The 14,705-nt window shown below is 37.3% G+C and overlaps 1 protein-coding gene across 1 annotated transcript; it reads left to right on the top strand.

The window, feature by feature from the left end:
* Positions 1-378: 378 nt before the first annotated feature.
* On the top strand, positions 379-11,787 carry stk24a (serine/threonine kinase 24a (STE20 homolog, yeast)). Its single transcript, XM_030124778.1, has 11 exons — positions 379-902; positions 3,569-3,799; positions 5,611-5,667; positions 5,823-5,931; positions 6,835-6,992; positions 7,615-7,800; positions 7,916-8,061; positions 8,182-8,308; positions 8,395-8,463; positions 8,836-8,972; positions 9,489-11,787. The coding sequence occupies exons 1-11, from the start codon at positions 861-863 to the stop codon at positions 9,520-9,522; spliced, it is 1,296 nt and encodes a 431-aa protein (XP_029980638.1). The 5' UTR covers positions 379-860; the 3' UTR covers positions 9,523-11,787.
* Positions 11,788-14,705: the final 2,918 nt, after the last annotated feature.

Below are 14,705 nucleotides of genomic sequence, written 5' to 3'. Positions count from 1 at the left end.
AAACACTGAAATGATTAGAGAAACACATTTACAATGAATATATCAGAACAGACAAAGAGGTTGCACATTGACTGAAAAATGAGGGACAAATCTGCATCTGCAATTTAAGCATTTATCATATTTATTAGGAAACAAGAACATGATTAATGGAATTAATTGGAAACATATCACCCAGCTCTTGAGCAGAATGGCATAAAATATTAAGGTTGGTATTTTAACGTTCCTTCATTTATTTTCTATCAAATTTGTTTCCATCCATGTATTATTTAGTCCCATATCTGTTCCTACTGTAAACTACTTTCCAACCACGTGATGTCTATTTGTATTACCTTTGACGTAACACGCACGTCCACCTTTTCCTGATTCTGATTGGCTCTCCGGAAATTGAAAATGACATTAACCAAGATGGCGCTGGGAGACAGAGAAAAGTGATGGGAGAATAGAACAACAAGCGATACAACTACATAACAGTGCGCACTTGCTTTCTGTGTGCGATTATTCAACCCGGGCGTCTATCTTTCCACCGGGCAGATTTAAAACAACCGCTAAGAGCCCACATTGGTCTACGAAGAAGTAATTATCAGGCGTACTGTTTGCTAACTAGCTGCTAAAGTAGCTAGCGTGGCTAACGTTAGCTAACTGCGGAAGGCGAGAAGGTAAGCAGGCAGCTCGAAGTACAAGCCGACAATTCAAGCGGAGTCGTCAAAAACTAGCGACATCTCTTTGAAATACTTCGGTTAGCCGCACAGTTTGCAGGCCACAACAAATCACCTGAACTAGAGACCCGTGAGGCAACTAGATCTCTGATAAGGAAGGCTGAAAAAGACGAGGAAAGGCGTCATCTTTGCTGATTTGACGCCATGGCTCATTCCCCTATTCAGAGTGGACTGCCGGGGATTCAGGTAAATAACATGTTTATATTATTACAACTTCAGCTAAATGCTAGAGGAAGGGTAGGATCAGAACCGGTAAGCATTTAACGTTAGTTGACGTTTCCTTGTCATAATAAAGTTTATCTAGTTGCCCGTAAATAACTTTATCTCCTTCACACAGTTTACATTATCACCTTTGCAGTTCACTGATACCTGTACTTATTTTCGAAGCTTTGTATGGTGTGCCAGATAAGATATCTGAAGAGGTCTTTCGTCTGGTTTGTCCTTCAGCTTGCTAAATTAACGACATTAAGTTGACACCGGCAGGCTGTAAAGTCATTCATTATTTCTTCACCAAGCTTCCTCGTTCATGTACAGCATTCACAGTTCACTGGTTCTTTCGTGTAAGTTGTCATGTTTAAAAGGAAAGTGAAGAAACCATGCTTCTATAGTTAGTACGACCTGACCTGGTCTACATGCAGCAACTTTCTGTATTATCTGCTTCCACCTGCTGATGAAATGGTATGTTATGAATCTGTTTGTCATTTAAAGTATCCAAAAAAATGCACTCATACATAATTCACCATCAATTTTGACTTGTCCTGTTTTCAATATTCACTCATGTATTTATTTGATTGGTTTGTAGAACTCTTTAAATGTTTTATTTTGCTTCAGCAACAGTCTAAAACCCAGTTATAATAATATGACATTTGTAATATTTTTTATTTTTAGTGCATAGCTTAACACAAATATTCTACATTTAGCTGCATAAAATATACATTTTAGTTCTTGTGACATATGCAAATTTGCATAAAAAGAGGTCAGGTGAAATCTAAGCCCTGACCTGCAGGTTGTTGAACATTATTTTATAAATGTAATGTTAGCAGAAGTGTGCTGACAGTAAGTCTTCATTCCTGAAGGTGTGGTACATTGATGGCACTGAACTAAAAAACTGTGCAGTGCAGATGGGAGAGCATCAAACACATGCTTTTTAAAGGGAGGTTCAGGCAGCTTTAGTTGTCGCAATGAATCTGCTGACTGTGGATATGGCGAGTATATTCCCATAATGTGTGGCCTGTGGTCATAGTGCCCTTGTTGTTTTTCAAATTGTTTTTACAGAGGTCAGACTTGACATTAAAATTTTCACCTGGATGACTGATCACACCAGTGTTTTGATAGCCTTTTGGTCGTGCTGTTTCGACTCTGCTTTATTCTGCACCGCTCTGTCTCTTTGTCTTTGTTGTTAAGTCCCTTGGCTATCAAATTCAGCAGCCCACTCTTTGCCAGTTTTTGAAAGTGCAGCAGCTTCTGCTCATCTCCCCCTCCATATAAGTTTAACCACCATGCATTAGCACTTTTACGGGAAACGGTTCTCTCGGGAGAACAGCAATATGGTGTGGCAGCCAACAAATTATGATCTTAGGGCTAGGTTACATGATAAATTAGGCAATTGTGGATAATTGCTTCAGTTCTTTAACATGAAAGCTTTAGACAGAATATTATAGAAAATTTTCTTTTCAGATGAGTTTTATATTTAATGTTAATGTAACACTGAAAATTTTTCCATATAAACTTGTTGTTCACATGAGAAGTGTTGAACTACTGACATTACAGAATGTTTAGGCTGATGTTTGCCATGCATGGAGGGAAATTGAACTGGCCAACTTGAAGGCCATTATTCCCTTCCTGGTGCTCCTTGGGGAAATAAGCCATTACATTCAATCAATAACTCAGGGTGTAGTCCCTCATTTTCTTTTAAGCCTTTGTGGTGGAGGTCATTAAGCCTCAGTTATGTTTGTGTTACGCTGTCTCATGATATAAGTGTTATTCACAGCCACAGAATTTAATCTGAAAAGTTTTCGGCTCAAGGCCACTGTGGTCTACAAGTCAGTTAAACACTCTTGTGTTTGTCAAGAAAAAAATTAAAATCTTTTATCACATTTCAATTTTGTTAAATACTTTAAAGTTAATGAGATTATTTTTCATAAGTTAAAGGAACGCACATCTTGTTGGAATTAAAGTTTTCATAAACTGATAATGCTATTGGATTTTGGTTTAATGCTGTAATTTAGAACTCAATGATCCATATGACGATTTTTAAATGTACTTGTTCTCTTTGCTACTGAATCCTGAGTCATTTTTGTGAATAGGTAACTTTACAAGATAGCGGCTTCAACAGCAGCTTTATTAAAACCTATGTATTCTCTGCTGTGTAATTATAATGCAGTGCAGTTGCTGTGCCAGATGTCATTCACATTACACAGGTTTTGATTGTTCTGTGAGAGTAAACCATGCCCACTACAGTATGAAAACTAGATTTTAGTAAACTTTTGATGTTAAAACTGAAAGATGTTGTCTTTATCTGGTCTGTCTCCAACAGTGGCAGGCCAACATATTTACCAAAGAATTAGTGGTACCCCACACTTTTTTTTTAAACTGTTTCTTCTTGTTCAGTTGTTGCCAGGGATAAGTTAAATGCTTTTCACTGTCATCGAACCTTATAGAAAAGTAAACTTCTAATCACCCTTATAATCAAACTCTTTGTGTTTTATTCTTATCCTGTGTAGTAATTGTACCCCCTGTGGCTCTTAATGTTAAAAATGGTGTTTCACCTATGCTCATCAAAGTTTGTTGAGCTCGACAGTCTTCTGTTGGTGTACCTTACTAACCATTTTTATTGTCCTGTCTTTTCCCAGAATTTCCGAGCAGATCCAGAGGAGCTTTTTACGAAGCTGGAGAGGATAGGCAAAGGCTCTTTTGGTGAAGTTTTTAAAGGCATCGACAATCGGACTCAGAAAGTTGTGGCTATTAAAATTATTGATCTGGAAGAGGCAGAGGATGAAATAGAAGACATTCAACAGGAAATAACAGTTCTCAGCCAGTGTGACAGTCCCTTTATCACCAAGTATTTTGGATCCTATCTTAAGGTAAGCTTTTACCTCAAGAAGAGTACTCTTAGGGTAATTTGTAATTATTCCATGTTGGACATAATGCATATGTCAGTAGTGTGTTCCTTCAAGCAAATGTAGGCAATGTAGGTCAATAAATAATGCATATGCAAAATGGAACAAATAATGTGTATGTACTAAGGCACAAATTGCTGTAGAACAAACAGAAATATGCCAATACTGTAGTGGTACCTGACATTTGATTTTACAGCCGTTAAGTGCTTAGACAAACTATTGAATGTTTTGCCCTCCCTTTCAGTGGATTGAGTTTCTATAAAACTACAAGTTCAGTACAATGGCTTTCAGCCTCATTATCATGGTGTTGACAGGCTGGGTGGTATATTATGTGAACAGTATAGGAATAATAGCTCTTGTTAAATATGAAAAACTGCAGCATGACAGTTGCTAACTTCTAAATTCTGCCATATTACTCTGATGAACACCCTCACACACACTTACAGAAGAATGTCATCCTCAAGTTAAATTAATTCAAGGAAATTAAACTATTGTGTCAAAGAAAGAGAAAATACAACCTGTCAGAATGCTCTTTACCCAAGCTCGCCTCCAACAAAAAGATAAGCATCATTTTGTTGGAACTGTACTGACAGAAAAAGTCATCTTGTGATCCTTTTGAATCAGTGTTTTGCAAATCATATTTTCTAACCAACAGATTTCATACAACTGTACATGTGACAGTGCCTTAAGTGCCTTTCACAACATTACAGAGAAGTACTTAGTAGCAGTAACCAGAGAAGTGGTGGTCCATTAGCTGAAGTTATGCCACTAGCTGGGGGAGAGAATTAAGACATATTACACGTCTGGTATTTGTTCTGAGTGTTTGTAAGTGTCTTATAAAGATAGTAGACCTTTAAATCCACAGTTATTTAATGCAGACGTATTTTTAAGGTTTTTTCGTTGGAAGAGATTACTTAGAAATCAAATGGTGTTACTAATACTGCTTGGATTTTGTTAGTGTTCTGAAGTACTTAAAATTTACTTGACCAACTACTTAGTAGCACATTGCAACTGTGCTCAAATGCTGTAACTTGGCACAGCAACATGTAAACATTGGGTATTGCTACAGATGAGTCATCTATTTGCCAAAGGGACAAATTTAGTAGAAAGGGCGAATTAGGGCTGTTATAATTAAATCAGTGCATCCCTACTTGCATTCCCTAAAGGGCAACTTGCCAAAACAGAGCCCACTGGTGGGTGTTGGGGTTGGTTGTTGGATGCGAGCTGCCCTGGCGTCTGTATGAGCTGCAGCAGTAAACACAAAGTAAATGTGCCATCTTAAATGCGTTGAGTGCAACACACGCACTCTCAAACGTCACCGATTCTTATCTGATGTTACAATAAGAGTTAATGTGTCTGGCTGAGGTGGTATCGTACACGTTTCATTTATTGATATATGAGGATACTGCACTGCCGACAATGGTTTCTCCTCAAGGCCCCACTCTCACTGGATCAGACAGCCTAGAGTACATTTACACAAGAGTCAGTCTGAAGAGCGCAGACATCCCACATCAATACCTACTTCATCTTCAACATCTTGTTGATTAAATTACTCTTGTCAAGTGTTATATCTATCAGTATATCTGAATCAGGCACGTAAGTGTGATACATTCAGATTTCTTTTTTTTTTTTTTTTTGTTACAGATAATTTTCAACCTATAGGATTTTTATGCTCTTTTCTAACTACTTACACTAAATGACATTTAGTAAGTGTACAGTCAGAAATAACTGCTGTAAGTGTGAGCACTGTTTAGAGTAACTGATTTGTTTTTCAGGGTACAAAGTTATGGATTATTATGGAATATTTGGGTGGAGGATCAGCTCTTGATTTGGTAAGTCTAAATCAAAATGAATAATTTGACCTTTTTAATGAAAATCCCACTTCATACAGCCAATGTGACTGTTTCCTGATCCAGAAATGCTGTGTCAAATTTATTGCCTTTTATGTCACCAAAACCTTTAACTTTAAATTTATTTGGTGTTCTAGTTGGAACCAGGTGCCCTTGATGAAACACAGATTGCCACAATCCTGAGAGAGATTCTGAAGGGGCTTGAGTACTTGCACTCTGAAAAGAAAATCCACCGAGATATAAAAGGTAAGACCCTTGCATGCCATTGTTTGAGTTTTGACTTTGAAACCTGTAAATTATCCACTTGTTAAGACATGATCTCTTTCACTGTTTCCATATCCACATTATATTAGCATGTGTTAAATCTGCTGCAGCAGTGTGTCCCTGAGTCCAGAAAATGCATGCAGTTGTCATTCTAGTGTTTTCCATGTGATCATAAAGAGCAGGGGAAAAGTATGGAGTTGAGAAGTAAACAAATGAGAGAAATGAAAAAAAAAAAACCCTTTGTGATTGTGGTTTGGCTTGGCCTAACATTAGCATGTTAGGTAACTAGTGTTAGTTTCTGTTACAGCTATCAAACAGGATCCTCTTGGATTTCCCTGATACAAAATAAGAAGTTTCACATCTTCACGATTTGTTTATGAGCACTTTATCTGTGGTGTCCAGTCCAGGGCAAATAAAATAATGATTTATATCGACACACAGTTAAGAACTAAGTGAAGGAATACACTGCTGTGAACACCAGGAGCATAAGCAGTACTTAAGATACTTTAAATTGCGATCTACTGCAGATTAAACATTGACTATGAAAAGTTACACTGATCACTGTATTTGACTGATGACTTTTATCCCCCTGAACTCTAAGTGGTGGCTCACTCTGAGCACCCGGAAGTGACTTTTATGGCACCATGGTGTCAGACTTAACAAGCAGACAAAATACTCTCCATATTCTATAACTTTGCTGCATCATTTGTCCATATGAATACAAAATTCTGGTTTGAATTTTGATATATCTGGTTTAAGTCTAAAAAATCACCCTAATAAAATGTACATTTATTGTAACTGACTACTGAATGTTTATATGCACATGGTATATGATGCACCTCATATTACTGTTAAATGTGTATTTTTTCCCTTTCTGCTTTCCAGCCGCTAATGTGCTGCTGTCGGAGCAAGGCGATGTTAAGCTGGCCGACTTCGGAGTGGCAGGCCAGCTGACGGACACTCAAATAAAAAGGAACACATTTGTTGGTACTCCATTCTGGATGGCGCCTGAAGTCATTAAACAATCTGCATATGATTCAAAGGTCAGAAATGTCTGTTTTTATTAATTTAATTTATTTGTGTTTTTTAGTGCAGCCTTGTGTAGTATTAAAGAAAAGCTGAGCTAATCCCAGAGTTTTTAGAGAAGTTGCTTTGAAAACAAATCCATGACTTAAGATGTTTACTCTTTAGCTGCCGTCACCAACTACACTAAGTCATCTGTTAGTCACTGTGTACGCCAAGTTAGTAAAGCCGTTGCAAGGCACAACAATAAATCGTCCTTGTGATTGGCTGCTGGTTTTATACATGTTGTTTAGCGCAATGGATTCTGTGTACATTAACAACCAAGGTTTATGTATGTGGTTAATGTGAGTCAATGGTGGTTAGGAACATTTTTTAAAGAACAGTTTTGATTACATATTTTTCAGTAATTTGTACATCTCTTCTTTTGACCAGTGCCTTCTTGTTTTTGTCAGTAATTTATTTTTGAGTCTGGGTTGGTAAACTCAACTAGGAATGACCAGGTTCATATTTTTGGAGTAACCACAATATGACTCAATATTTGACAGTGCGCTTCCTCAAACACAGCCGTGGTGAAGTCAGCTGTTGAAATGTCTGCTCTCACAGTGCTCGGTTTCAGTGTGTATTCATGTTTGTGTTTTACAGGCCGACATCTGGTCATTAGGAATAACAGCAATAGAACTGGCTAAAGGAGAACCGCCCCACTCTGAACTTCATCCTATGAAGGTCTTGTTCCTTATCCCAAAGAACAATCCACCCACACTGGAAGGAAACTTCAGTAAACCACTTAAAGAATTTGTTGAAGCCTGTTTAAATAAGGAGCCTAGCTTTGTAAGTGTAAAGACATCTTGTTTGTACCATTATGAGTAAATGAACTGCACTATAAAAACAAAAAAAGGTTTTTTGCTTTTAATATTCACTGTTAGGTTTTTTGTGTTTTCCTCAGAGGCCTACTGCCAAAGAGCTGTTAAAACACAAGTTCATAGTAAGGCATGCCAAAAAGACGTCCTATCTGACGGAGCTGATCGACAGATACAAGAGGTGGAAAGCTGAGCAGTCCCGGGATGAGTCCAGCTCTGGTGAATCTGATGAGTAAGTGGCTGCCTCATCAACATCCAGGGGGAAAAGCATAGCAGTTTTTTTCTCTTTGTAAAGTTACAGTAGCAGCTCTGGGCCTGCTGATGATGTTGATGAAACGCTGTGTCACTACAGGGAGCCCGATGGACAGGCATCTGGAGGCAATGACACTAGCAAAGAAGACTGGATCTTCTATACCATCAAGGACCCAAAAAAGGTTCAGAACGGGGCGGCCCAGCCTGCAGAGCTGGAAAAAAATCAGGTGAGACCACTGACTGTTGGATGAGGTAAAGATGAAACAGTGGTCTGACAGATATCAGAATTAAATTCCATCGTTCTATTTTCCAGGTGCAAGAGAGTCCAAAGAGGCCTTTGTCTCAGAGCTTATCAGCCATCTTTTCACCAGTGTTTTCAGAGGTAAATGCAGTATTTACTCTACATTGTTTGATAAAATTAAATTATAATAGTGCTCATGGTAAATCTGACATTATCGGTGACTTAAATGTACAAAGCCTGTTATTGTTGTTGAATTATACAAAGAAATTACTGATGATGACAAGGCAACAAAAGAAGTAATCGGCTTCGAAATAAACTGTTAATTCCTCAACACAGGTGCCATTAGTAAATTACACCTGCGGTCCATAGTAATATTAGGAGCAGGTCCAGGTGCAAATACAGATTATTATTGGTCCTACTCAAAAAAAGGCTTTGTATTTGAACATACTAAAAACTTGTGAGTGACCATTGATGCTATTTACAACATTTGTGATGATAATATTTTTGTTGTAGTTGAAAGAAAAAGGTGAGACAAGTAATGGCAAGCCAGAGACTGCGGAGAGGCTGCGGGAGGCCCTTTTCAAGGCAGAGGAGACACACCCAGGGATCTGTGACTCCCTGGTAGCTGAACTAGTGCAGAGGCTTCAGAGGTAACACAAGTTCATAAGTATCATTTCTTCTTTACAATGAAAGCACCATTGTTCAGTGACCTCCTGTGTTTTAATTTATTACTTTGCTGCTTAAATCTAAAAATGTTCCTCCTGACTTACCAAGTTCATTAGTGCATAGAAAAATATCTTCACAGCGCAAAGGAGGGCAGTTGATGGAATTAAGTTGAACTGTGTGAGGTTTTTCGTATGTTCAATGTATGTATGATCCTAAACTGAGCATTTAGCTGAAAACCAGAGATGAGCTTAAATGCAGCACAGTCCAACTACAATCCAGCTCCCCATGTAGAGCTGAGCCAGACATGCCGAGTCATGTAGGCACATAAATGACCACATCACAGAGACTAGATCCCTCTGATCATCATACCAATCCAAACAACAAAGCTATGAGTGATGATAAAAAAAAAAAAACTGTTGTGTTCTTTTCATCCACTGTAACTGAAGCAACTTCAGAAAGGCTCAACATTAACCTGGTGCTTTTGTTTTTGTGTTCACCAGGTTTTCTCTGCCTCACACTGCAGCTACTCAGTGAGAAGATCCAGAGCCAGATCCAGCTCTGGACTCATTTCCCACCCTGGTGGCAGCAGTCAGATCTTTCGCTCTGACCTCCACAGCTGGGATGAAGTCTCCCAGGAAGGTCTCCATCACTCATTTGCCTGAAGCAAATCCTGGCCTACTTATTGTCTGTTTATACGCTAGCACACCACCAGAGGGTCCTGTTCAGGACAGTCAGTGGTCAGCCGGTCAGCTGACACCACGGCTGCCACCTGCTGTAAGATGTCCCTTCTCAGTACCTCCTTCACAGCTGTTTTAATTTTGAGGCTGAAGTTTGCTATTTTTCTGCAAGGACTCAGAATCTTTGGCTTTGGTTGGATTGTGACTTATTTGCAAAGGTTTACACTCGGCAATCCTTTTGGAGAAAGTACCTTGCTTATTAATCGTGTGAATGCGTGCGTGGCTGTGTCAGATGTGTGAAGAGTGAGACGTGGGTTGAAGCGTTCTATTGAAAACTCAGGTATCCTGCTTTATGTGGATTGAGTCCTCTGGGAGATGGAAGGAGCTCTTTTGGGTGGTTGTACAGACTTGTAAATAAGTTAATTTCTACAGATTCATGAACAAATTAAGCGTTTGTAATGGAACCACTGTGTACAAATGGCCAAATGCAAACTGTAGATAATGGTTGTGCGGTAAATATTTTGAGACAAAAATGGCCATAAATGAGATTGCCTTGCCTTTGTACTTCTTTTGTATATCAGTCTTTGATTTCAACAGTTGTAAAAAATTTTAAGTACTCATCTAGGGAATGAGAATGGCTGCCCTCTATCATGTTTTACATTTGATTAATAATGTATTTCTTAATTCTCTCTGACTTGTTGGTTTCACACTCTGTGCTGGGACTTTAGTTATGTTGGAGAATGTAAAAAAAAAAAAAATGGCTGGATCAATCAAGCCCCTACCAGTTTGAGACACTGGATCCTCCGATGCCAGCCCTGATTCCACACGGCTTCAAGTTGGGATGGTGTGGTGGACTTTGCCTCATCTTGTTCCTTTTTTTTTCTCTTTTTTTTTTTTTTTTTTCTTTTTACGTGTGCTTTTGATTTGTGAGATAAACTGAGGTTTTGTCCATTCATTCCATTAACAGGGCAGTGCCATCATCTACTTTGTAAATCGGCAGACTCTCTTAGTCTTCCTAGGAGCTGCAGTGGTACTATCTATCTCCTCAGCGTACCAACAGCTTTAATTGCACTTCAAGTATAAATGCCTTTGACTATAAAACAAAGTAGCCATAAAACAGTAGCACGAGACTTATTTCGCAGGTATGCACCCGCTATCTGAGACGAGGAAAAGAAAAAAATAAAATATCCATCTGAAGTCTCACGTCTTGGACTCTGGAGTTTGGTCATGCAGTGTAATATTTGCCTGGCTGCGTTTTAACATTTTTGCGATTGAAGATGCAGGCGAGAAGTTTTTCAGCTGTACAGTGAATGCGTAGACGACACTGCTCTCAGATGTACATACTAACATAAAGCCAGGAGGTGTTAACACGAGTCCGGCAGCACTGCTACTACTTCTGACTGTAGTTGAAACGGAATGTGCTTGATAGCAGAACAGTATAAAACCTATGGGTCGGCCTGGGGTTGGGGGGTATGTGTTTTAGCATACCCCTACAGGCCTGGAAGAATGTTGAGTCCTGAGCAGAGTTGAATCAGCCTTAGAGTATTTGTGATGAGTGGTATGAATGGTATCAGCTTTAAAATGTTTGATCAGATGTCTTTTTTTTTTTTTTTTAATGATTTCCTTTTCTTTTCTGGCATTAAAATGCATATGCAGCAATACTTTGAAAACAAAAAATACTTCTTTTTCTTTCATTCCTCGCCAGAACAATGAACACACGAACAATTGTCTCAGAAGAGAGGAGTTTCCAGGGTGCAGATTTTTGTTTTGTTTTGTTTTGTTTTTTTGTTTTTGCCTCGCTATAGAGCACACAGGGCACATTCGGACATGTTGGAACACTCTTTTTCTCATTTTTCTGTAATGCATTGCTGCTTATGATAGAATACACAGTGTAATTATTATGACAAGTTGTTCAAATGAATAGGCAGAATATTTGTTGAATCAAAAAAAAAAGGTACCAGACTTGTATCAAACAGTGCTGCATCAGTTATTTCCATTCTTTTACTCTGTTATTGTTTGATATTGTTTATGTTTTCTGCTCTTTGGGAAAAAAAAAAAAAAAATCAAACTTTACATGTGAAATGTGCCATGTAAACCCTCTCCTCCAAACGGATACAAGTTTCATATAATTTGCACCTTTTACATGATCTAATATCTTTATTTGTTGCACTTTGTAGAGTTCTTTTGGTAAAAAAAAAAAAATGTCCTTAACAAGGCTACAATATTGTGTTGCAGTTACACCACATTTATTGCTTTCCCCTCCTTGTGTGTGTTGTATGGCAATAAAGCAGTGTGATTGCCAGGAGTCATTTCTTAGCACAAGTAGGCGTATATTCTATGAAACTATTTTTATAACCCAAAAGAGCAGTATTACGTAATAGAGGGAGTAAAGTTTGGTTTTGTGACGTGTTAATGTATCAGTAAACTCTGGATAGCAATCACTTAAAATGTACTTTTCATTTTGTGTGATATTGCTGACAGTTTATAGTCCACTATTCATGTTTGCTAATTCAGGACAGTGCTGTTGGACTTATTGGAATTTGTCAAATGATTACGCAAAAAATAAAAGAAAATCAGTACATATTTGCCCTTGTTTTACTTTTATGCATTAGTGGCTGGACTGTGGGCTTTCCCTTGATATAATAAAACCAAATACCTCAATGGCCATTTCTTCCAAGTTTTACCGTCCTGTCGTGGTTGATGACCTCATGTAGGTGTTTTTAAATACACAAATAGATTTTAAAAAATAAATATAAATCATTACATTATTAAACATTACAGCCATTACCTCGACGTAGACCTGCAGTGATTAATTCAATAGCAGACAACTAATTACACTGGTCTACAAGGAAATGCTTCCAGAATAAAAGTAATGAAATTTTACCACATGAGAGTCACTGATAAAGAAAAATCAAGTAAAAAATGCTGGTTGGCTGAACTTTCCAAGATACAGCCTTGGGTCAAAATGTGAAATTCAAGAATTAACAAGAGAATGGGTTTGACTCAAAAGGAATATTTGTCTCAGAGCTACAAGATCTACTTCAAAACACTGTCTGCACATTAGAATACATTCACTTTACAGGTTCTATTTAGTGGAAGATTTATAAAACTATTATATAAATGTACATAAACCAATATATATGTGTAATAACACTTAATCATATAGCTTGAAAACATCAGCAAACTGGCACTTTTGTCATTTATTTTCCAATTAATCTTATTAAAATACATAACGTTTAGCACATTTAATCTCTGAAGCAAATCATTTCTAAAAAAATTGTAGACCAGTGTTATAAATCTATTTTGATAATCAGCTTAAGTAATTTTGAAGTAAAATTTAAATTCTTAAGTTCCAGCTCATTAAATTTAATTTTCTACTTCATTGGGGGGAAAAAACACCAAATTGAGGCATCAGCTGGCAGCTCAAAATACAGTTAATGTAATGCATTCTGAGTTCTTTAAGCTAGAGGGTCTCAGTCTTTTTCTATCAGGACCCCCTTTGGAGGATGAAAAATCTCCAGGCCCCCCACAACCCCAACAACATTGTAGCGGTGCAATTATTGAAAGAAACATCAATATTGCAACAAGACTTTTTGCTTTTCCTTGAATAATTTGTTGTGCAAATTAAAAATCACTTCAATACAAATAAACAAGACTGCTCCCTGAGACAATATTTTTCCAAATAAAAATAGGAAATGTGCAATTATCTTACAACTATGACAATAAAGTAACTTTTTTTAGAACAACAAGCACATTTTGGTAACAAAGATGAACCTTTTAACAGTATCAGTGGCTGCAATGAGCCATTTACATTGTACTTTAATGTTCTGAGTTGTGTAAAAACAAAAACATTGCACATTTTTCTTTTCCAGTCCAATCGTTGTTCTAAACTCCTTGTCTAGTCTAGTGACAGATCACCCTGACAGTAGATTGGTTTGTTGTACGTCCCTAAAATGAGTCCAGGGTACTCCAACACTAAAACATTAGTTCTACCTGCTACATAAGAAAAGAAAAAAAAAACAAAAAAAAACAGGAGTGATCCCATGACCCCCCTGGCAAGCCTTTGCACCCCCCCGGTGGGCCAGCCCCACAGTTTTAGATACACTGCTCTAAGGCATTCTGCACTACTTATATTCAATAAGTGACCAAAAACTATTAGAACACCTCACATGATAAAAAAAAATCTTAATGTGTTGTGGTCAATATCTCTTATGATTCCTGTCAAATCAGTGTTTGTTATGTGTTGACTAAACCAGTTACTTAGATTTTTATGGTGAGAATGTGACAAATTTTAAAAATGTAGATGATGATTTAGAACAATTATGCCTTAAAAAAAAGTCAACATTGAGTATATATATTTTTTAAAAAATGTTTAATACAATAGTATTTATCACAATATAAATATTATTGTGTCATTGTCATTTTGTTGTTCAGCCTCCTATTAGCAATGAAACTCCTGTGTCCTAATACTTTTGTCCATATAATGTATATTACTGCATCTGAGTTGTATCAGTTGACTGAATTACTCAAATCCTGGCCCAGGAGCGTTAAACATTGAAGGTGTCACTTCAGAACGAGTGATCCTGCAAATAAGAGGGTGATCTTAGTAATAAAGTGAGGGAAACAATGGAGTTGGAGTACTTGTACACTTTCAACAAATAACACCTTCTCAGCATCAGAAATATAAATACATGTATGAAGTTTTCTTTTCTTTTTAATGTAGCCATTAAATTGTGCATTTAGGCTTAAACATTAGCCATAAGTGTTTTCAATCAGTTAATATGTCAAGGAAATTTTTTAATGAAGTAGAAAATTTGGTTAAAATGGACAAACTATGTAAAACCAGCAATTGCTATGAATTGAATATATCAGTTATGTGAAAACATTTACAAGATATACATTTCTGTTTAGGTTAATGTAAATATACACACCTTAATGTGTTTTATCTTGTTGATGAAGAAGCAGAGCAAGTATTTCGCTTAATTCGATTCTCCGAATATACAAAGTATGGGAAAAATAAGTATGAAAAAATAAAACACT

Source organism: Sphaeramia orbicularis, chromosome 21 (assembly GCF_902148855.1).
Source record: "Sphaeramia orbicularis chromosome 21, fSphaOr1.1, whole genome shotgun sequence".
NCBI lineage: Eukaryota > Metazoa > Chordata > Actinopteri > Kurtiformes > Apogonidae > Sphaeramia > Sphaeramia orbicularis.
This window is presented reverse-complemented; position numbering and strand designations above follow the sequence as displayed.